Genomic DNA, 25418 nt, shown 5'->3' with positions numbered 1-25418 from the left:
AAAAAAAAAAAAAAACCTGCTTTTTTCTGCCCAAAAAATGTCCTCCAAACAGGGGCGCAGTTTTGTTGAGTTCTTTAAGAGTTTCAATAATAATTAAATCATGAACATAAATTGCAAATGCAAATCCCATATTTGTTTCTTTATGAAAACATATAAGCAAATATCGTTATTTTTATAACCTTCATTCAACACATATTCGCTAAAGTGATTATATCGCATGCATCTGGGTTGGTTCAATCTATATAATGATCTTTACAATTTAACTAAAACATAATTCTCAACATGTATCATTTATTCTTGGCACTTTAAGTCCTTCGAGGACTTTCATATATATGTCACTATCAAGTGAACTATAGAAATAAGTAGTTATTACATCCATAAAACGCATATCGAGTTTTTGTGACATAATTAAACTAATTAAGAATCTGAAAGTAATAGTGTCTATTATAGGAGAGTATATTTCCTCATAATAAATTCCAAATCTTTATGAGAAGCCTTAAGCTACGAGTTGAGTTTTGTATCTTATAATTTCATTCTTTTTATTTCTTTTCTGTACAAAAACGCATTTGTATCTTATAAAAATTATATTTTTAGATGTTCGAACTATAAGTCCAAACATTTTTGTATCTCTAATTCTGCCTGAATGACTTCTTTCCATTTATCGCCATCATTTCTATTTAAATAGTTTTTTAACGGACTGTGATTCAATAGCCCTATTTTGCATAGTATTAAGAGTCACGTTAAAAACAAAATTATTGTCTATAACAATATTATTTCATTTCCATAATTTATAAGATAACAGATAGTTTATTGAAATCTCGTTATTTTTTACCATCAATATTTGATTTATCAATATTTTCTATGTTACTTCTTTCGAAGTTTTTGGTTGATTTTTTTTCTCATACTTTCTTTTTTCGAGGTACGAGTTTTTGAACCAACTAGTCGATCACACTGCTAAAGTATTTAATATTTATTTTTTGTAATATATTTTCTTTCGGTGATATCAATTTTCGTTGAAATATTTTCTACCGGTATATATGACTTTATTAGTTTTCTCGTGTTAACAAATACATCAAGTAACGGATTTGCAACTTTTTGCAAATGAATTATTTTTTCAACCTCTTCTTCACATTGATTGCTGTGAGGATAAAAGTGAGGTAGAATTGTTTCATTCCAATAATTTTTACCATATTTTTTAAGATGTAGTTTTATCCCTCACAAAGTTGAAAAAGTTATTTCATCAAAATAACAATCTACAAAATACGCAGTAAATAAAATAACCCGTTAAAGGATCAAGATACTTAATAATAGATGATGAATCAAAACCAACATAAATTTCAAGTCTTTGTTATAGACCCATTTTAGTACGTTGCGAGGTGAAATAGGGACTTCGACAACATAATTGAAAATTCGTAAGTGAGAAATATTAGGTTCATGAACAAATACAAGTTGCAAATGTGAATAATAGTAATGAGCAATTGTCTTTATACGAATTAATAGTGTAGCATATAATATGGCTTGATCCCAAAGGACCCAAACAGAAGTTGGGAGTTTTCTTTTCATTAATATTAGGTTTAGCAATAAGTTGTAGAAATTTAATAAACGACTCCACTAAACCATTTTGTGTAAGGATGTGTGCAATTGAATGTTCAATAATCATTCTAACTGATATATCATAATTATCGATTGCTTGTGATCTAAATTCACCAACATTATCAAGACGAATTATCTTCATTAAGTAATCAAAAATTGAGCTCATGATTTTATAATTTGAGAAACAGTCTAGCAAAAGCTCCATTCCAGTGGAAAGTATGCAGACATGGGACCATCTAGTAGAAAAATCTATTATACCATAAAATAATGAAATGGTCCATCTGAGGAGTGTATTAGCCTACATATATTTTCATGAATTCTTTTCAAGAAAGTTGGAGATTCAATATTGACATTTGTAATTGAAGGTCTATTAACTAACTTACTTTGCAAACAAACTATACGTGGATAAAAGAATATTCTGGTTCTTTAAAAGATATTCATGTGAGTTGTTGATTATTCAACACATCATTATGACTCCTAGATGTCTAAGTCGATCATGTCAAAGTATAAAAAAAATTTTATCAACAAAATTTTGTTTCGAAAATAATATTTGATTCAACCATTTTTATTAATCTATAATACATGTCAGATGGGTGTGGATGAATTTTTTTATCTACTTCTAACCAGATATAAAAGAAATTATGCAAAAATATTTAATATTATTTTCTTACAACATCCAAATGTAATATTCATTGCAGCGAATATCTTTAAAATAAAGCAAATATCTTCTGGATTTGATAGAACAAAAGTGTATCGTTAATATATAATTTTCTATTATTTGGTAAAAAGTACAACATTTTCAGAGCTTTCAACGATATTTGATGCACCTGATATAATATTAACATTATTTTTCTACTAATGTTAAATTCAAAAAATTATTTTTTATCTTGAAGAATAGTATGTGTGTTGCACTATAAATCAAACAGGTATCTTGACCTTAAAAAACTTGAATTTGCATTCAAACGAAATAAATATAATTCAATATTAAGAAATTAACGATAAATGATAAAGTTTCAAATTTTGCGGGAAAAAAAATATTCAAGCTAAAATTATAAAATAAAGGAAAATACTAAAAATATAGATAATAAACTAATCTATCCCAATCAAATGGTCAATATTACCATTTGGATCAGTAAAAAAAATCATAAACATCCAAATCAGTCACATTAAATGGATCATCATAATCAAGAAAAATTTGTTTTCACATTTTCCTTTCTCTAGATTGATTTTTGATAGAGATCTATAAGATATTTTGCCGTACGATATGTATACACTCAACATCATTTCATTCAACATCTAAAGCAACATTCTTTATGCTCTTTTGGATATGCTATTTTCGTTTGTTTTGTACCATTTGAAATTATTGCCTTGTTGCTAATAACTTTAATAATCTAATTAAAATCGATAAATTAAAATATCTCTTTTTAATTTAATGTCAATTCACATCCATCGTTCCAGATTGACATCTAGCAATGTGTCAAGGTAATACATGTGACGAAAGTATTACGTGGTATGACAAAACCAAACTTGTACGTTTATCATGAAACTATAATTATTTTCGTGATCTAATCAATTACGAGATATGAATATGTGTCGATCTTAATTATTGATCATTTCTTTCATTCCACTATTAAGTTAGTGTAAATCGAAAACTCTTTTTCGACTTTTGAGTATACATTGATCAAGGATTTTCGTTATCAACTTAACTAAATAAAATGTATATCATAATCTCTTAATATCTAAGAGTGACGAATCCTCTATTAATCATTCATAGCTTTCATATGATTCTTGACACTGAATGGTGCCATATTAGTGACCATTGACAGAGCAATATCCAACATCACCAAAATATGACTGTCCTCATATAAGGTACTATTATTACTCGAGTCAAAAGACCAATTCTACTACCGAAAGTTAAAGATTAATCACTCACACTCAGATAGTCATCCACTTGAAATCTCTCTAGCTAGTCTCCAGCATTTTGTTCTATAACAAAATATCAATGTGTTCATTTGAGTGTCACCACACTTTAGCTGACGAGATCTGCTAATTATTTCATGAGTAAGAAATGCCACACTTGATGGATCCATAATAATGATATTCGTATCTCGTTATTGCGTACGACCACGTATAATTTAAAATTCAATCATATGTAATTTATATCTCACAATTACAATTCCATGTGATTAATAAATTACTGAAACATGAATCTACGTACCCAATTATTTTATTTTATTTAGCATTAATTAAATAATAGATCTGCCATTAAATTACATCAATTATATATTAAAAGTGTTTATGTCCAAAATCAATTGGACTTGTACATAATACTTACAAACTCCCACTTGTACTATGTCTAGTCACTTATGTATCTAATATCATAAAAGTCTACACGACGGTCATATTTATACTGTAACAACTCTTTGTTAGAGGATTTGCAATATTATCAACTCTAATATTTGTGCATTTTAGAACTCCAGATGCCTTTCTCCCAACTTCAGAACTCTGAATGATTATTGGTAAGGGATTTGTTTATGGTGTTTAATCTTTTGTGTTTTGATCTTGTGATTGAGGTAAGAGATTTATGGAATATATATTTGATCTCTATAGGAAGTTTTCTTGACAGAATTAAAAGCTCAACCAATTACAAAAGATGTTTGGGACAAATTATGGTTTGGTATATGTAGTATGAAGTGTTTGCGGTTTATATGGGATTGTAAAATTTGTTGAAATAGCAAACTAAGGTTTCGTCAGATGACACCACCATTCAAGTGGTGGCCTCGCGGGTAGCAAGTAGTCACACGATCACTCGAGTATTGGGCACATGGTTGGCAAGCGTGGTTTCATTGAATTCTCGCTCAAGCATTCCAATGACGGCGACGAGTGATTTTATGACTTAGAAATTGTCAACAATCTTTGAACCTAACAAGCTCTCTCTTTGACAATCCGTAACAATCATTTATTTCAACAATACAATCAACACAACGTAGCATCTAATAACCTGAAGACTCAATACCCAAACTTTAACCCAACATCTTGTCATAACTGTTTCCTAAAACAAATGAAATAAAATAGTACCAAGTGTAAAAGCAAGAGAAAACAAATAATCAAGCACGTAACTATTTTATATGAACAACGCAAGTAAAACATTTGCAATACCAAAATATGTAACACTACTTGCATCAATAATTTAGAATCTAAACATGACAATTTGTGATAAATATATCAATAGCCTAACTATCAACTGAAAATATGATATTGATATTATACATAATATCAATATGGCAAAACATCAAGTCCTTGATAGTCAGATCATCAATCATCAAAAATTATTACTCTCCCTAACTCAAATATCAAAAACAAAACAAACAACTAATCTTCCTAACTCATATACTACCATCCTCTTTGTAAAATAAATACATTATCCCCTTTTTGTCATGAATAACAGTGAAAAACTATGCACATAGACACACAATGCAAATCATAAGATGAGAGAATGCAAAGAAAAAAAATCCTTTAAGTTTATCAAAGCTTAGATTAACATAGATAAGAGGAAAGATTTCACCATAGCTGAAGATAAGGCACTTATTATCAGGGACACCTATGTGTACCATATCTTGAAGAATTGAAAACTGAAATCTTGGATGAAGCCCACTCTACTTTTTATTCTGTACATCCATGAAGTAAAAAGATGTATCACGACCTAAGAGCTATGTTTTGGTGGAAAAATATGAAGGAAGATTTAGCTAAATATGTGGAGAAATGATTGATATATCAATAGGTGAAAGCCGAACATCAATGACTAGCTGGGTTGTTGGTGTTGTTGGAAGTTCCAGAATGGAAATGGAAACATGTAACGATGGATTTTGTTGTGGATTTTTCGAAGTCAGTAAAAGGACACGAGGCTATTTGGGTAATTGTTGATTGTTTAACCAAGTTTGCCCATTTCTAACTTGTTCGCATGACATTTTTCTATGGACCAATTTGCACAGTTATATATTAAAGGAGAAGTGAGGCTGCATGGTACCCTAGTTTCAATTTTATCTGATAGCATCCTAAGGTTTACATTGGGCTATGGGAACTAAATTGAACTTTAGTACAAACTTTTACCCTCACACTGACGGACGGTCTGAGCAGACAATCCAAACATTAGAGGATATGCTATAATCGTGTATCATAGAGTTTGGTGGACATTGGGAAAATTATCTACCTTTAATTGAGTTTGCATACAACAATAGCTACCATGCCTCTATTGGCATGGCACTCTATGAAGCTTTATATGGGAAGAAATGTAGATTGCCTATTCATTAGGATGAGGTTGGTGAACATAAGATCTTGGACCCAGAGATTGTGGAGTTGATAGTACAACCAATTGAAAAGATTAGAGTTAGCATGAAGAAGGCAGAAGATAGATAGAAAAATTATGCAGATAAAAGGAGAAAGAACTTGAAATTTGTGATTACACCCATGAAGAAGTACTATGATTTGGTAAGAGGGGTAAGCTCAGTCCGAGATACATTGGTCTTTTCGAAATTTTAAAGTGAATTGAAAATGTTGCATACCAGTTAGTTTTACTACAAGAGCTTTCAGCTGTATACGTTGTCTTTCATGTATCGATGCTTAGAAAAATTTCAAGTGGATGAATAAGTAAACAATTGAGCTGGATTCGATTAAATGGTACCAACGAAATCGAGTGCTAACTCCCAAGGTAAGAATTCAACAATCCCTTAACCAAAATCAAGGAACTATTCATACGTTGTTAAATAGAAATACGGGATTCCAATCGTTGATAATTTTGTCCAAAAGAAATCGAAGAATTTCTTGGGAATCTTACAAGATCCGTTCATTCTTATTGGTCTCTCCAAGAAAATGGATATCTCCAGAAAAGATTTTAAGTTCAGTATATTTTATTCAACAATTAACCAAAAGAAAATATTAATAAATAATAAATTGCATGAACTCCATCCAATTGAGCGCGTCTACCATATTTTTTCACAAAGAACGAATAGATCTTGCAGGATTCCAAGAAATTCTTCGATTTCTTCTAGAAGTAGATAATTAAGCCATTCCAAAGACCCACACCCAAGTTCCATAGCATTTCGAGAAATCCTTCATCAGTGATTGTGAATGACTGATTTTTTCAATCTTAAAAGTATGTCCTTGACCTAACTCATGCGGTGAGACATTAGCCATTAGATATTCAGTTGAACCTGGGTTAAGAAGAAGCACTAATATGCATCATAGCTTAGAAAGTACAGAAGTTTTGTAGCAAAGAAATATCGCTAGTTAAAGTGTTATGGCAGCATCATTCAGTAGAAAAAGCTATTTGGGAACAAGAAGTGGAAATGAGAGCCAAGTACCCACAACTTTTTGAGGAGTTGTAAGGAAAATTTGCGGGGTGAAATTCAATTTAAGGGATGTAGGTTGTAATGTCCTAAATTTTTATTGCTAGTTGTTAGATTAAAAATTAGAACTTAAGTGTGTTCTTATTAGTTATTGACCTAGTTAAATGGCCTTATTGATTACCAGCCAATAGTTTAATAAAGACTTAAATGAAAAGTTAATTTGGAAATTAAATGAAATCATGTGTAAAATACATGTAAATATGACAATTAGCCATGATAAAAGATGATTTATTTGACCACATGCATTATTCACCACATTTTAAGCAATGTAATTTGATCTAACCACATAAATACAAGTAATTGATTTGACAACTTTCAAGACAATGCACCAATTATGCATTGACCATGTCTAACATTTAGCCATTTCCTTTCGATGTTCTACATATGGTCCAAGAATTTGCATTATAAATAGAAGATAAACTAACGTTGGACTACCCCTTACCAACTATTTACACTATTCCTCTCTATCTCTATCAATTTGTCTCTATACTCTTACTCTTACTATTTCTCTTGTCCTTTTCATATTAAATATAGTTAAACATTTACACAATCAAACAACCCCAAACGCGGCTCAAGGATGCCTCTCCAACAATCACTTCTTCTATCATTTTGAATTGTTAAGTGAAAGGTAAGTATAGTAGTACGAATTGTTCTTTCAATATTTAAATTTTGGAAATTTATGTCATGAATATGATGATACGGAAATCCAAGTTATAATTATGATAATATTTCCTATATATGTAAGTTCAAATGACCGGAGTTTAGTAGCACTACACACGGGAATTATAGTCACGAAGTTCGAATTTTAATTCTCGTATCTCCATATGTATGTTACGATTTCCTGTATTTAAATATGAGATGCAAATTCGTTATTACTTATTTACTAAGATTTATGTCCTTACATATATGTGTTAATTTTAGTTATGTATTTAATACCTTGAATTACTTGATCAATAATTCAATCATTTTGTAAATATTTTACGAATCAAGATGTGAGTTTTAGAGTTAAACCACATATTAAGATTTGGTAATTTAATATAATGCGTAGAGATACATATGCTAATTATTGCGGTCTTATATGATTCTTAATACAAAGTGCATTTGACTAAGTTTGATTCAATAGAGATATGGGAATGAATTAGTTAAATAGGCTCAATAAGAACTCGGGAGGGTAAACTGAATATTATAGAAGAATTCGATCAAACACGACATTAAATATAAATCTTAAATTAAGACGTCAAGGTAATCAATAGATGAAATTGTTATACCCTAATATCTATTCCACATTTAAATTTTCAATTGATCTCTATTTTCAATTATTAGATATATTTAGAAAAATAATCACCAAATCACAATTATTTGTTTTTCATCAAATAGAAGTTTGAAATAATAAATTAAACATTAAAATATAGTCATAGTGGGTACAATAATTCGGAGTTAAAGGTCCGCTACGTTACTTGTTACGATATCGTATATTTGCAATATAAAAAAATGGCAACACTTCTCAAACGATGATGATGTATCAAGAAAAAAGACGCAAACACATGATAAAAGTTATTCGTACAATCATTACTGTTGAGATGAGCATAGCAAAAAAAATAGAGTACTATAAATTACTTGGACTATATCAATGACAAGGCCATCAATATGTATTTCCCAGAAAATGTTGAGTCTTACCATCTTTCTATAGAGTTTATTTGTATTAGAAAATATGGATCGTAGGTGATCCAAGTGGGGTGACCCAACCCACAAGACTATAAAAGGATTAGAGGGGAGTGGTTTGGATTTGAAATTCAAACATTGAACACGTTGTAACTATCAGTAACTCACATACAATCTCTAAAAAAAGAGAGAAAAATGGCAATAAAATGCGTGAAATTCATATGAAAAAAATATACATAAATTGAAAAGTGTCTAGAATCATTTATATGCAATATTATTAAAATCGGCCCTGCCCCTATCGGCTCAACGGGTAAAATCGGGACGAGTTGAAAGCCTAACCAATTATATGTTATTAATTTTCACTTCAAGAGATATACTTGTAATATATCTACGTAAAAGAATGATATGTAATCATCATACTCTAAAGATGTCTAGAAATATATTTGTTGGTAATATCGAATATCTAGAATTGCTAAGAATATGATACATAGTGTATAAGAAAACTCTTGATTGAGTTTTGTATGCTCATAGATAAACAATTTTGAGTTCATGTGTAATCTAATGTTGTGATTATAAGATAATAATTTACATGCACGTATAGTATCTCGAATAGGTTGAGATTTGTTCACTCATACGAACAATCGCTTAAAGCACTTTGGGGTGTGTTGAGATGAGATAAAGTAATCATGTTCTGTACATGATCCAGTCTCCTCAATGAGATATTAAGTTCCCGTTTGGTAGCAATTTTTCTTTTCAAAAAATCGATTTTTGACCGTTATTTTACTATTTCAGCCATCATTTTTTACTTCTTCACTCGCAGGTGATACCTACTTTTCTTTCTAACGATGAAAAATTCAATTCTCATAATCACCATCGAACATGCCCTAAGATGATATTACAACAAGTAATCTATCCTTTAGTCCTATTTTATAGTTAGATTGATTTCTCGATTGGAGATTTTCTAGAGGAATAAATATAAGAAAAACTCAATTTAGGTGTCGGAGAATACTTGAACTAGGATCTATATAGTATTATTTATTTATAAATAATATGACATACACCCTGAGAAAAAAAGAAAACATTATAGCACGTGTTTCATACTACTAGAGATGGCAATTTACCCCGCCCCACCCTGATGGGTTGATGGGGCGAGGCGGGGCATAATTCCCCGCCCCGAACCTGTCCCGTGAATTCGTTATTGTTTTTTCAAGTATTTCTTTGAATATTGAAGTTAATTTGAGCATTATTTGTTTTGAATTTTTAAATTTTGAATTTGTATTTTATAATTTAATAGTATAACTCGAAATTTTGAAAATGTGTAACAAAAATAATAAAATTAAATTAAATGGGGCAGTAAACAGGGCAAAAAACTGCCCCGACCTTGCCCTGCCCGCCCCGCGGGGTGGGGCAGGGTTGGGACGAGATGGGGGTGGGAACGCCCCGTCCCGAACCCGCCTCGTTGCCATCACTACATACTACGTGTGCTTTTACGATCAATATTATGTAAATGAGTGAATGGATCCCTACTTGTTCATTGTGTGAGATCTTGATGTTTATATAACCTCATAAATACATTTATGACTTTTGACCATTTCTTGATATTTTATTTCAGTATTGCTACTTTAGCATGTTGCCAATGAATATAATTGATTCGGTTCGATGGGAAATGTTTATAAAAGCAGCTGATTTAAAGTTGAAGGATTCGAGTAGGAAATGATAACTATCTTGACCAATATTTATGTTAGTATTCATCGGATAATTGTGTTTAACCATTTAAAGTATTATACACAATTGTAAATATGATGATATGATGTTGGTTCAAGTGTGTTCCATAAATATTCGAAGGATCAGAAATACTTGAATTAATGTTGGAAAAAAGAGTTTGGGTGTAGCGAGATGTAATGTTCCTCTAGTAGATCTACTATATATCTCTAACAGGTTTATAGTACTGCGAGTTCTAATATGTACATGTTGGTCGTACAATTTATTTGCTGTACGAATCTTTGTGAGATAGATATTGAGAATGATCTAACGTTTGATATTCATTTGTTACTAGTGGTTCAAGTTAAGCCCATCACGTGTGAGTGGAAGATGTTAGAAAATATGGGTTATGGGTCGCCCATGTGCGGTGACCCTACCCACAATGGAGGGAGTGGTTTGAATTTGAAATTAACACCTACAACTCCCTAACCAGCATTAACTCCCATACAACATCTAATAGTAATTGCCTATAAAAAGATAGAGAAAGATGGCAAGAAAATGTGAAATTCGTATGGAAAAATACATATAAATCGAAAAGTGCCTAGAACCATATATATGGCATTAAAACTCACAAAATTGGCATTTAGATTGTGTACAATAATCCCCTTCCATTGTGATCGGAATGGAGACAATTAGAGCGCTAGAAAATTCAGATTTTTAAGTTTAAAAAGTAAAGTGATTCAACCATTCAAAAATCTTGGAATTCATAATTTCAAGTAAGAATTTTTAAACCGAAATTTACGTTCAAGAATGCTGCGAATTCTAACAATCTGAACTCTGATTGTTTATTTAGCACACAAAAGGTGTACACATACATCCATTAAAGAGAATACATTAATATATATACATTGGCTTCAAAGTTTAATATCTTGGAAGATTAATTGTTCAAGTTATTTCATGGATACATGAAACATAATTTCCACTGTCAAATTAAAAGTTTGTTAAATTAAAAGAGGCAAATTGAAATTTTTTTTGGTCAAATTAAAAGTTTTTTAATTTGTATTAGTATGAACTTTTGCGAATTTAAGTAGTTATTATTTTACATATTCATTGGCCCTCAAAAAATTATTATCCTATGCATTTAGCGAGATTATTAATTTAGTAAACTGCCCTAAGTCGGGACCGAAGAATTTTATTATTTAAATGAGGTTATTAATTTATCAAACATTTCTTTATCAAGGTTTTACCGTAAGTAGATAGAAATGAGTGATAAATAAGTGAATAGTAGTTATGGACTCCTCATAATGTGTAGATGAAAAGTGACTTGATTATTTATAGACACATTGGCTCATAAAACTCTTGCCACAGTATTTAAGACATCGTCTTACACATGGATAAATTTACAGAGGAAGCTTTTACTGGAAACAGCTAATGAGGAAAAAACATGCCAAAATGCTCACAAGGACATAACATGCTGATGCTGGTCTCAGATATAGAGGTATACAGTTTCTTGGGGTTGGATCCGAACTCCACAAGGAGAATGCGCTCGAGCATCTCATCCATTTTCCTGTCATTTTGGGAAAGTGTCGATCAATGACATCTTTCAGTGTTTCTGTCTTGTTAACCCATTCTAAGCCTTTATCTGTGTAGGTGCTCGAGTTAAAATTTGTTGTGAAGAAGCGATCAGCCTCCAGCCTCCTGGTACATCATATTGTATTGTAAGGAAGATGAACAGATATTGTTAAAATCCACACTGAACTGGATTTTGAATGTTGGTTAGTATTGAATCCAAAAATCAGAATATTCAATAAACCAATTTCGTATGGAATAATCCTGCTTAACATGTAATAGGCATCATATATTAAGACTGCATTTTTAAGCTTACCTTGATGCAATAAGTAGAAATATAGAGAAAGCTGTTTCACTGATGGCAAAGCCTTTAATTTTCTTCTCTGCATGTAAACCCACCTGGAGATCCAGCTTCTCAACATCATCTCCATAGATTTCGTGTAACGCTTCAATTACTTCTTCATCATCAGTCAAATCTTCCCACGTGCTAATTGGAATCATCAGCATATTCCTTCTGAACTCATTGTACCGTGCAACGTTCCTTTCTCTATCTCTATAAACTAATCAAACATCAAATGAACTTTTACTTCTCCATTAGAAGCGAAGGAAATATACTGGCACATTATATGTAGTAAACAGATTGACACTGCAAGTAATTGAAAGATTTATTAGAGCTACTAAGCATACTTTCTAAGGCAGCCATGTCAACTCGATCAGGTCTATCTTCTCCATCAGCATCATGAGCTACAAGGTTTCTCATCCATGATGGATAATTCCATAATGTGACGGCCCCACATGACTGATGGCCCATTGATATGAGCATCTGCTCCATTCCAATTTTGGCCAATCGTCTCTCTCCTTGTTTCCCAATCATTTCCCACATAGGCACCCTGATCAAACCCTCCATGTTAGAAATTATGCAAGCATTCTAAATTAGTATTTATTTCATTCAGAATAGGTTCATATATGAAGAGGTGATCAAAATTAATATGATTAAGCTTGCTGTAAAGAATTAGTTTCATTAGACCTTTCAGCAGAAGCAGCTTTAGAAATAATCGAACTTAAGCTATTAGGTTTGAGGTTTATGTTGTTATTGTTAATTTGAAATTTACTGTCTACCCAAAATCCGGAGGTGCGAAGATGATACTTTCAAGTCTGTTCAAAGAAGTATAAAGGTTGAAGTTGTATTTCAGTTTAAGATGAAGTTATGATAAAGTGTAAACAGTTATTTTGTTTACAAAATCACTGCAAAAGCATATGTAACCCAATGATCCTATGTACACTCACATAAACACCATGACCTTTGGCATAACAAATCTTTTCTACTATCATCTTGATAATAATTTACTCTACATGACTAGTAAGCAACTATCATCCCCCATAAGTAAAGACTTCTTTTGCCTGCATATAAATTTTTCGCCTGCTTAAAAATCTCTTTCTACGAGCTCTTTCTAGCATCACCACATCATTTACCAACTGGTAGATAATGGGAAATCACTACCAATAACTGATGTCACCAGTTATTTTTTGTGTTTGTCCTCTTTATTTCTCCATGCATAGCCAACTACTAAAATTTCCCAATTTGTTCAGTTTATGTTTTGCCATCACTGACAAATATATAGCCGTTGCAGATTAACATTTTCCTATGTGTGAAAGAATATTTTAAACAAAATATTTATACACCAGCTCAAAGTATTATACGACAGTTGTATAGACAATTAAGAGAGAATCATACTCTTCCTGAACTGGTGTACTTCTGTTCTCTGATGTTGCTGATTTTATGTCCAAGAGGATGACTTTGTCCGGTAGAAGTGAGTGCATTCTATATACACCAACAAATTCTTCAGTCAATGAGTAAGGAATTCCATGATCTCTAGGCCTTCTTAGACCAACTAGTCCACTACAAACTGGTCCAAACTTATGCCCAATTAAGTCCTTGATTTTCTTCCCGAAAAACCCATACCTGCAGAAAATTTTATTTGTTAATTGTGTTTCAAAGAAGATCGAACTTAATACATAAGCTCTGAAATTTTCTGATTCGATGCTAAGACATGATGTTACTGATAGCTTATAGATAATTTATGTGTGCTCGGGACCAGATCCGGTGCTAAAACTAATGCATGCATTGAACTGTATTACCAGTTTATCCTCATTCCTGCCAACAGAGTATCAGTCTTGAGGAGTTCAACTGTCCAATCAATTGTATGTATTTTAGCAATAACAGCTGAAGTCACCAATCTTGCATGTCGGTAGAGCTTCTCATCATCAAGGTCGGGGCAATGTTCCTGGAGTATATTTAGAAGTTACCCCAACAGCATCAATCAAAAGGAATAATCTATAGTTTCTTGAAGATATCTTCTTCAAAAGTACATGAGAAAGTTTTCTCTAATGGTTATACAGGCCTTTTCTTGTCAACCTTTCTGTAGATCATCATTTAGGAGTTTCCTTATAAACAAGATGAAGATCTTTATAGGACAAAATTGTTAAATACACTGGGCTACATCATTAGATGATAAATGGACCCTGTTAAAGAAAGAAAGAAATTATGCTCGTAAGAACAAGGACATAGAATTAGTTATACAGCCATTTCATGAAGACGTGAGGATCAGTTACAGATTCGAGGAATCCAAATAATTTGGCGTATACATAAAAAAATTCACTAATTCCTAAAACATGAACTTTTCAGATTTTTACACACATCTTTTTCCTTTCCAATGGCTTATGTATCTCTTCATTTAATGTCATTCTCAAAACATTATGCAAATTTAGATACTTAAAAATGGAGAGACTCTAATCTCAAATTCAATGTGAGAGAAATATATAAGAATAACATAAACAGACAGAAAATATATGGTGTCGAGCTTTCTCAGTAGATCCAGAGAGCACTTCTAGAATACTCATGGATATTTATCACCATGTAGTAAGTGCTCAGTAATATAGTTCTTTAATATTTAGCTAAATTTGTTTCCCTACTAATTTGTAACAGCTCTCTCTCTCTCTCTCTCTCTCTCTCTCTCTCACACACACACACACACACACAAGCTTAATGTTCTACCAACAAGAAAGTTAGAACTTACTTTGAGCATATCACAAACAACGTTATGCTCTTTAACAAACAAGGCCTGCAAAAGGGAGAAGCCTGCCCAACAGTTTCGAACATCTCCGGAGATTGGAATGCCCTTCTCATCATGTTCAAGAAGTCCATCCCCTGAAATTTTTAGCTTCCCATCTTTAAATGTTCTCACTTTAATCATGCCATCGTTGTTGTTTCCATAAATAACACTCCCGTCCCTGATCAAGTCAGAGATACGTAAGTAGGAAATACTGAAGTGAACATATGTTTGGGTACACTATATCTTTAATTGTTTTCACTTATAAATTTCTGAAGCTTATTTCTTTCACAATTCAGAATATATAATATTAAAAACAACATAAAACAAGCTTCCAACAGTAACTCTTCTGAATCTCTGATAAAAAATTAATCTTTTTTCTTTTTCTGACCTTTAAGCAGCTCTATTGGTTATCCAGGAATACAATAACGGTAACAGGTATAACTCAAAAATGAAGTTCTCTTGGAAGGGTGAAAAAGTTGCTTTAAGTTCGACTTTGCTTGTCATTTTCCAATATCATCTAGGATTCATAGGACACTGCATTTTCTATTAAAGTGGCACCTGTTGCATAACTCAAAATTATCTAGTTTCTTTACCATTAATATTTGTTCTGCTGTATACCTCAGTTTTGTTGAAAGCTATTGTTACAAGCACTCACCACCATGGAGTCCTTGAATTCAGAAACCCAATCTCTGGCTTAGGCGAACCAGTTTGAACTTTTTTGTTCTTATAGAACCTGAAAGACTTCAGTGGACACCCTTCTGCAACTTCATCGGGAGCTCTAATCTCTACCTGGCATTAGATTACAGAAGATGAATCAAATGTGCTCAGATATCAAGTTAATGAATCAAATCTAACCCAATTATAAGAGCTATCCAAACTTTCAATCATTTAGAGAACATTTCTTCAAAAAAAAAAAAAAAAAATGCACATATATCAGGAATAAGAATTAAGGTTTCCAGGTGAAAACACTCAGGGTAGCTTAGGGTTTTCATACTTTCGAGACCTTCCCACAGACCAACCGTACTGTAATAAATCGCAGCATTCATAATCATAAACTCCAGGTCAAGATGCTTACTTAAAAAAGTTAAAATGATGAATTCCAAGATCTTTTAAATGGTTGAATCACCTTCCTTTCCAAAACTTTGAAATCTGCAATTTTCTTGCACTCCAATGGTCCCAAACCTGATTATAATGGAATGAGATTATTATCCACAATCTAAGTGCCATATTTTGTGACTTTTCCTACGAAAATAGTGATTTTATAATATTTCTAATTTTGGTGATATTTTCCATATGAATTTTCACAATTTGTCTTTCCATCATTCTCTCTCAAAATGTTAGACAAAAACTTGGAGGTTGTATGAGAGTTAAGGGTGGTTATAGGGAGTTATAGGTTTGAATTTCAAGTTTAAACCACTCATCCCAACCTTTTTAGTGTGTTTGAGCCACATTATTTTGGAAGAATGTATTTGAAATAGTAGATTAATGGAGAATGTGTGGTTAAAAAATGAGAAAAAGTTTTGGATTTGAGTGTAATATTATTTTATTGAAAAATATGTGGTTGAAATGATGTCAAATCACTGTTAAGAAATATATATTTTGAAAGAATGCGACTCAAACAGAACTTTAATATCTTGTGGGTTGGATCACCTTACATTGGCGACCCACGAATCGTATTTTCTAACATCTCCCACTCGCAAATAATGGGGTTGGCTCGAATCACAAGTGACTCGCAACTTAGATCATTTTCAAAATCTATCTCACAAAAATTTATACGACAAATAGATCGTGAAACCAACAAGTAATATTAGAGCTCTGGTACTATAAACTTATCAGGGATATATAATAGCTCTACTAGAGGAACATCATATCTCGCTATACTCCAAACTCATTTTCCAACATTAATTACAGTATTTCCGATCCCTTGAGTATTTATGGAAGATACTTAAACCACACATCATATTATTGTATTCACAACTGCGTTCTATTCCCTAAATGGTTAAATATAATTGTCTGGCTGGTGAATACAAAAATAAATGTTGGTCAAAATAGTTTTCCTTTCCTACTTGAATCCTTCGACTTTAAATCAACTGCTTTCCTAGACATGTCCCATCAAACCAAATTAATCATAATTATTGATAACATGCTAAAGTAGCAACACTAAAATAAAATCTCAAGAAACAGTCAAAAGTCATAAATGCATATATGAGGTTATATAAACCTCAAGGTCTCACACAATGAGGAAGCAAGGATTCATTTGCTTATTTACTATTGGTCGTAAAGCACACGTGCTATGATATTTTTTTCCTTTCTTAGGGTGTATGTCATATTCTTTACAAACAAATAACATTGTACAAATCTTAGTTTAGGTATTTCCCGATACCTAACTTGAGTTCTTCTTATGTTCATTCCTCTAGGCAATCTCAAATCGAGAACTCAATCTGCTTACTAAACAGGTTTAATGGATAGCAAAATTCTTTTAGATTACTTATTGTAATCTCATCTTGTTATCTCATTAAAGCGACTGAATCATGTACACAACATGATCACTTTATCTCATCTCAGCACACCCCAAAGCGTCTGAGGTCCATGTGAGTGAACTAATCTCAACCTGTTCGACATATTTTATATGTGCATACAAATCATTATCTCGTAATCTCAATATTAGATTACACATGAAGTCAAACTTGTTCATCTATGGGATGCAAAACTTAATCAAAAGTTTTCCGATACATGGAGTATCATATTCTACACAATTCTAGATATTCGATATTACCAACAAGTATATCTCTAGACATCTTCAAAGTATCATGATTACATAACATCATTTACGTAGATATATCGCAAAGACACTTCTTTGTTAATGTACCTCATGAAAATACCTTCAAGTGTTTAGTTCATCTTGATACTCAAGATCCTTAATACATAAGATAATTGTTTTACCATCATGGATCTTGTATCTTCAACTAGTATTATTAGATGCCCAATATATCTATAACAAACAATTTCTTTAGCTGCCAAAATATATAATACAAGATATGCTTCTTGCTACTCTATAGATCAAGATTGCATAAGTCTAATAACTATTTGTGCTTGATTAACTCTCATCATTAGTCGACATTTGTATATCTATTCCAATCACAACTTATTTGTTCAATGACAAAATTGAATAACTGACGGCAACACCATTTAGATATCATAATATCCTTTCTAAGTATAACATTGATACTTGTTGACTAAATCCATGGCATGATAAATGTTATGACAAGCATATATCATAGCATACTTCTAACTTCTAATTGTACTAGATATGGTTCTCTGGATTTTTTTTGTGCACTTTTGGAGTCTTTGAACATATATAAAGACTTATACGGTCACCTTCCGATTTAGACATTAATGGTGTAGCACCCTAGTTAAAAATATTTTAGAGTCTTTATAGCATACAAATCTTGTGATAGAGTAAGAAGAGTAGAATAATCTTTTTAATGTAAAGTGTACAATTTGTTAAACACATGTCCTTCGTCTCAAAGATCAAGGACAACCATTTCAAAAATGGTATCTATACACTCGTTATCATGCTTAGCTAATCTAATGTCATCAATATCAAAATTAGAATTACAACTTACCATCAGACTTTTACATAAATGAAGTAATTTTCATCCATATGATGAAATTTTTGTACAAGATTTAAATCCTGTTAAAAACTCAAGTACGAGTGTCAAGATGACTGTATTACGTCATGAGTGCAATTATAAAGCTACCACAATACTAAAAAGGCCTTTAATATGAAATTTACTGGTTGATTCATGTTGATCTCTTTAATCATTTTTCAATTGAGAATAAAAAATACAGTCCCTAGGTCTATTTGGTATAACTTCAAATTTAGACATACTATCATGGCTAGCATCAAGGTATAGAATGAATCCCATTGTTATGAAAAAAATATCTAACTCAATACACTCATATTGAGTATACCTTTTTTTCAAAAATAAGATGAGCTTTATTTGTCAAAAACTCATTAGTTTTCCACTTTGTTTTCAAGAAGCTGAATGTTCTCAACAAACATAATGTCCAAATAAAACTTTCACCATATCTCAGATTAGGTTGAAATTCTATACTCCATATATATACTTCCATCAATGTTATCAATATTCCTCTTTATACTCATATAGGTAAGGGATTGAATTATTGAAAATAGATTGCTTCCATTTGAAGACATATTACTCCCACTTGAATTAGAAGCTTAAAACAACTCATGTATTCAAAATTAATAATTTACCAGTATACATAATATCAATATCAATATTATTCTCCAAATTTTTCTTCCTCACTGAAAAAAATGTCAAATATCACAACTTGTAACCCAAAATCCATTCAAAATCTCACTTAAGTATACTTTTTTTACTGTTATGTGTATCTCTGAGATACATTTCATTCTTAATAGGCTCATGTTCCCAAACTTATTATTAAGAACATATATAGTCGATTGTGAGTCTAGGATAATCCATATTTGGTTATCTACATGTCCAAAGCTTATATGTATTGAAAGTACCAACATTGAGAGAACTACATTAAGTGATAGGTTGTAGTTAACCAAACAGGTAAATTGGACTGTATTATCTCAAGCCTCATCACATTCAGTAATAATCCAATCCTTCAAACCAATAGACCATATAATTACTGGTGATTAAGGAATAGTTAATCCAATAAGAATTTCTCTTTCATTAAATAGATCACTGAACTCTCGTGATAGAGATTCACGCTCTCAAACACTTTTCAAGTCTTCACTTCCATTATCTGATTTTCTATTCCACTTTAAAATAGTCTTTAGTAAACACAATATCTTCAACTTAAGAAAATCAGAGGTACAACTGAAATGCATAAATTCATCAATGGATTTAACAAAAAAATGAAGTTTCATCTCTATCTCTCTTAATCATAGCCCGTAAAGAAATTCAAAAGGGTTTACTCTATGAAAGTTTAACTATTACAGTTTTGAATGGTTTTCTCAACTCAAAACTTCAAATCATTGCACAAATATTCAGAACCATTATAAACACCACTTTGAGAAGTCTTCTTCATTTCAAGGCCGTGTTTGGGACATCAATAGATCTATCCGATAATGAAAATAACAACAAATTATGAAAATTTTCACATTTTTTACCAAACTTTGAGAAGTCTTCTTCATTTTAAGGCCAAAATTAATGATCTTTATATTGTTGAAAAGGTCTCGAGAAGATCTATCCAACCATATCAAATGAAAAGCATGAAATGCAATATAAAAGAAGTTATCATGTAATAAAATTTCAAATTTTATCGATTTTCACAAAAAAAAAAAAAAGAAAGAAAAAAGAAAAGATTTTCATCCAAATTTCGAGAAGGCATAACTTCTTTATTTCATGGCCAAAATTAATGATCTTTATATCATTGGAAAGGTCAAGAGTAGATCTATCCAACCATACCAAATGGAAAGTATGAAATGAAGTGTAGAAGAAGTTATCATGAGATGAGGTTTCGGATTTTACAAATTTTCACACAAAAAAAAAAAGAAAAAAGAAAAAAGAAAAAAAAGAAACAGATTTTCATCCAAACTTTATAACCTCATAACTTCTACATTTTGAGACCAAAATTTTAGTTCTTTAAATGGTTAGAAAGCTTATGAGAAGACCTTTTAACCATACTGATTTTATTGCATGAAGATGAATGACCATTAGCAGTAAATATTTAAAGTTTCTATAATTTTATCTAGGGTTTTGTTTTTCTCCAAAATTATAAAACCAAAAAATGCGAAATTTTGCATATATGATCTACATCATATAAGGAATATGCTGTAAAAAAATTCATGAATTTATGTTGCATATTTCATGACATGCCATTAACAATACTTCAAGTTTCAACAAAAAAGACATATATATATTTTTCAACATAATAATTCCATTTACAGTAAGACAGTATGTAAGTGAAACAACTTTTATGGCTCTGATACCCATGCAATAAATCTGTAAAATTCCAAATAATTTTAAACACCTTAGTGGCACTAAGATATGAATATTGGATGGCTAAAGTATACTTCAGATTTTTAGTCTCATTTGAGACCCATTTACGACATAGAAAACATTCAATTTGGAAAATGATATATAGAGAAAAGTTGTAGCTCTTTGAGTTAGCTTTCCAACGCACTTTGAATTACCTCAATCGGATATCGGGAGAAGAAGTTATGATAGAAATACTAAAGGCTATCAACCGAAGTACGTGGAATATGAAAAGTCAAATTCTTACACGATTTTCTAGCACCTTCTTAAACCTATAACTCCCACATAAATGGCACCCGTATTAATGATATTAGGCCCTTCACTTGCCCTTAAGTTGTGAGATTTTCACCTATAAATAGGCTCCAATGCATACATATTTTTCACACCAAGACAAAAGCTTCTAACCATGAAAGAGAGAGTTTTCAAATCTAGAAAAAAGAGAAATGAGAGGGAGGAAAATTAGTTTTTTCCTAGAAGTTTTGGTGCTATCAAGAAGTGTTTTCCAAGCATCAATTCTCAACGGAGTGTTTTTTCTGAAACATCAAAGGAGTGCATTTTTCAACAAGGTTCAAAGCATCAATCAAGGTAGGTAGAGGTGCAAAGTATTAATTCGTGTTAAGTTATAAGTTTCTAGCAAATGAAGATTTATGTTAATATTTGTATGTCTAATAGTACCTCCGGTACGGCATACACCTCCATGTCTAATGGTACCTCCGGGTACGGCATGTACTTCCGGTCGAGGCGTCGTGTTAAGTCATGACTCTATGTGTTTGAGATTCTACCAAAAATCTACTATGAAAAGGTTTCTAAAGTTACAGCTTTGAAATGTATAGCTTGATCACGAATGCACCAACGATATCTATTGAATTTTTTTTACTCACGGGTTTAACCCCTTCTCTACAGATTGATATGATTCTACCTTGGACTTGGATGATGGAAAAGATGGAGAGTGGTGCAACGAGCCCATGGAAAACCCGATGAAATTTTTGTGAACGTTTTCAATGTTATTTATTTAAAGTATTTGAATAACGTTGAATGCGAGAACAAGTTGTATTTTCTTCAAATAAATTACATTCCTTTTTTTATTCAGTGTTTTATTTAAAGTATTCGAAAGGTTATTGTTAAAATTTTCATTGTAAAAATTAAACTTCCGCTAAAACATATTCTCCTATGACTAAACCACCGGTTAGTTAAGTAAAGTAAGTAGCGTTCCGGTCCACCAGGGGTCGGGGCGTTACAAAATCGTAGCATGCATAATCATAAATTTCGAGTCAAGATGCTTGCTTGAAATGAGAAATACAAGATCTTTTAAATGGTCGAATCACCTTGGTTTCTAAAACATTGAAATTGCAATTTTCTTGCACTCCAATGGTCTCAATCCCGATCACAATGGAAGGGGATTATTTTCCACAATCTAGTGTCTTATATTGTGAGTTTTCCTACCAAAATAATGATTTTAGGGCCTTTCTAATTTTGGTGATATTTTCCATATGAATTTTCACCATTTTTCTTTCCATCATTCTCTCTCAAAATGTTAGACAAAAACTTAGAGGTTTGTGTGAGAGTTAAGGGTGTTTATAGGGAGTTGTAGGTTTGAATTTCAAGTTCAAACCACTCTCTCCAATCCTTTTAATATCTTGTGAGTTGAACCACTTCACATGGGCGACCCACAATCCGTATTTTCTAACACATACTTATGGTCTATCCTAGTCCATAATCTCAATGAATTTGCAGCAGCATTAGCTCGATGCCAAGCAAAAGAGCTGATAAAGTACCTGTTCAGTGTCCTCCATATGATCAATCCAGTCATGTATCATGAATTGTATCCATGAACATGCTATCATGTTGAATTGCTTCCCACAATCTACAAATTTTCTCCTCTCCAAGAGCTTTTTGGCTATTATCGATGGGTGAGGTTCCAACAACTGTACCACAAAATGTGAAGAACTCAACTCACCACAAATTACAAAAGATATTTAATAGAATACAACTACAAACATTTGGCGCAATTTCAAACAATGTTCAAATAAATGGAGCAAAGCCAAGGCGTCAATCTTACCCCATAACCTGAAGTTGCTGGAGGCATGTTCCTACCAAAAAACCTACCTTGGCTTCCTACAAGATAATTCAGAGGATGATTGCACGTTCCATCAGCTGTTCGATATGAGAACTCTCTAGTGTCATATTTCTGGTCTTTGCTTCCTCCAACGTGCAACAGGTTGTATCGTTGATGCAAGTGCCTTCTCATTCCAAGGTAAGCCAATCCCAAAAGCACTGGTAATCGATGCCATGCTCCGAATTTATCCACTAAATGTATTATCTGAGTTACAAAAATATAGATATCACTAATCTAACCAAAAGAAAAAGAACACTTTATCAGACCGACATGCATGTCAAAAGCACTTGGTACCATCGAATGGGGGCTTTATAAATTAGAATTAGAAAAGTCTACATTCAAATATTTTGCAAATTCCAGTGTGTGCCTGTGTACAAGGAAGAGAGAGCACTAACATAGAATATAATAGCGTCGAGAAGTGACATGTTAGCTACAGTATGCTGCAATTGAGGATGAACCAAAGAAGAAGAGAACGGAGAAAAAGCCATTCGAACGGTTGCCTGCAGCTGCTATAAGAATCCAAAGATGAGATATAGAAAAATGAGGTCCATACAGAGCTTAAACGTTGTTTGGTCCATTTACACCAGTCCCCTTTCCTGCCATAAATGAGTCAATGCTGTGAAGCCCAACGTTTGGTGTATCAACACGTAAGAATTTCATCCTGTCCTATCAAGTTCCACAAGTAGGAAGATCCTAGAGATTTTTGCAAATATAATAGGATACATCATTCATATATATATATTGGCCAAATAATAGCTACTTCAGTGGTATGATTAGCATATGCTTATTAAATTTAATCATAGAAACATTTGGAAAAGAATATATATTCCGTATACTACAACTTCTGTGTAGTATCTTTTAAATCTTGACTTCAACATTTGCTTCAATGCATACACACGATTCAGTTTCTCCATTAGCACCTAACACATGCACAATTTCAAAAAATAGGTGGTGACGAGACTTGCGCGCGCAATACAAACCATACGAGCCAGGTATTTTATCGAGCATAAGATGCATCAAATAAAAACGCCAAAATAAAAAACATATAAACAAACAATACCCACCATTTCACCTGGCGTTTTGCTGATCCAAAGCTGACCTAATGCGGATTGATTTCCAAGGAAAATTACGGAACAATGTTTCTCGAATTTTAATGATACCAAAGAATTGGAGTTGTAAAATAGAATTACAAATTTTTGCGATCCATTTTAAATGAATGTTCATGAATTTTGATTTCAGAAGTTCAATTTCAAGCATCCCAAATGAAATTGTGGGTTAGCTCATGCGTTTCTTGCTAGAATTCAGAAGCTAACTGCTTTTAAGTGAGCAAGAGTGAAATTCCGTAAAATAGGAAAGATTGTTAGTATTAGGTCGGAGCAGAAAATCGAAAAATCGACCAAATCAATCAAACTGAATTGACTCGGATCGGTTCGGTTGGATTTGACTCAGGTAATTAATTTGATTTTTATTTTTATTATTATTTTTTTTTTTCAAACATGTTTTGTTGGTTCAAAAATGATTTGAAATTTCAAATAGTTGGTTAACCGATTAAATTCAATCCACTTACATATTTATCTTTTTTTTTTTTTTAATTTAAGAAAAATAAATAGTAAAAGATAAGCCATAATCTTATAAATATATCTCGATTCGCTCTAATTTATGATATTGCTAGTAAGTAATAGTACTGAAAATTTTCTTCAATAAGCTCATTATATATATATATATATTTTAACTCAGGTAGTCATATTACATAATATATAAAAAAACAACAAAATTATTAAATTTTCTGTTGATCCATTTCTATCAACCTTATTTTATTTGTTAATCAATAGTTCTTGTAATATAAAATTATTTGATTATTCTAGTTCTTTTAAACTCAAACAATTTTTTTAAAACTTTTTTAATTCGGACTAGAAGTCCAAATCGACTAATCGAAATGTACTGAATCAAATTGATTTGTTTTTGTTTGGTTTGGTCAAGTTCGGTTTAAGAATTAGAGTGGATTGGTTTGAATTGAAATTCATCCAAATCGATTAATTTAGTTTTGATTTCAAGTCGGAATCGAAACCGATCCAAATTAAATCGCTCCTAAGCCTAGTAAGCATAGACTTGACATTCACATGAACAGCGTGATTGTGTAAAATTTCTCCCTGTTGGGATTTGTTGAAAAAATCAATTATAATATTAATATCCTACTAGTTGTAAAATTTCATAGGCTGCTCTTGGC

At 31.9% G+C, this 25418-nt stretch overlaps 1 protein-coding gene across 3 annotated transcripts; it reads right to left on the bottom strand.

The window, feature by feature from the left end:
• Nucleotides 1–11666: 11666 nt before the first annotated feature.
• On the bottom strand, nt 11667–24578 carry LOC111401399 (alpha-dioxygenase 2). 3 transcript variants are annotated; one of them, XM_023029117.1, is made up of 11 exons: nt 24256–24578; nt 23587–23787; nt 23135–23395; nt 22851–23000; nt 15699–15832; nt 15008–15221; nt 14070–14215; nt 13666–13893; nt 12618–12820; nt 12247–12490; nt 11667–12059 (listed from the first exon to the last, which is right to left on the bottom strand). In XM_023029117.1, the coding sequence occupies exons 2-11, from the start codon at nt 23677–23679 to the stop codon at nt 11777–11779; spliced, it is 1956 nt and encodes a 651-aa protein (XP_022884885.1). In that variant the 5' UTR covers nt 23680–23787; nt 24256–24578; the 3' UTR covers nt 11667–11776. The 3 variants fall into 3 exon arrangements, with proteins under 3 accessions (XP_022884885.1, XP_022884883.1, XP_022884884.1); XM_023029115.1 differs by having other exon boundaries at nt 23587–23700; XM_023029116.1 differs by having other exon boundaries at nt 23587–23697.
• Between the last annotated feature and the right edge of the window lie 840 nt (nt 24579–25418).

This window comes from Olea europaea, chromosome 10, assembly GCF_002742605.1.
Source record: "Olea europaea var. sylvestris chromosome 10, O_europaea_v1, whole genome shotgun sequence".
NCBI classification, from domain to species: Eukaryota; Viridiplantae; Streptophyta; class Magnoliopsida; order Lamiales; family Oleaceae; genus Olea; species Olea europaea.
Note: the sequence above shows the minus strand (reverse complement) of the source record. Positions and strands in the feature narration are given on the sequence as shown.

Bases quoted from the DNA above. Each gene is read 5' to 3' on its own strand.
- LOC111401399 (XM_023029115.1), bottom strand. The intron at 15,222-15,698 runs GTGAGTGCTTGT...TGACTTGATCAG, and splicing joins AATTCAAGGACTCCATGGTG to GGACGGGAGTGTTATTTATG. The intron at 13,894-14,069 runs GTAATACAGTTC...AATTTTCTGCAG, and splicing joins GCAGGAATGAGGATAAACTG to GTATGGGTTTTTCGGGAAGA.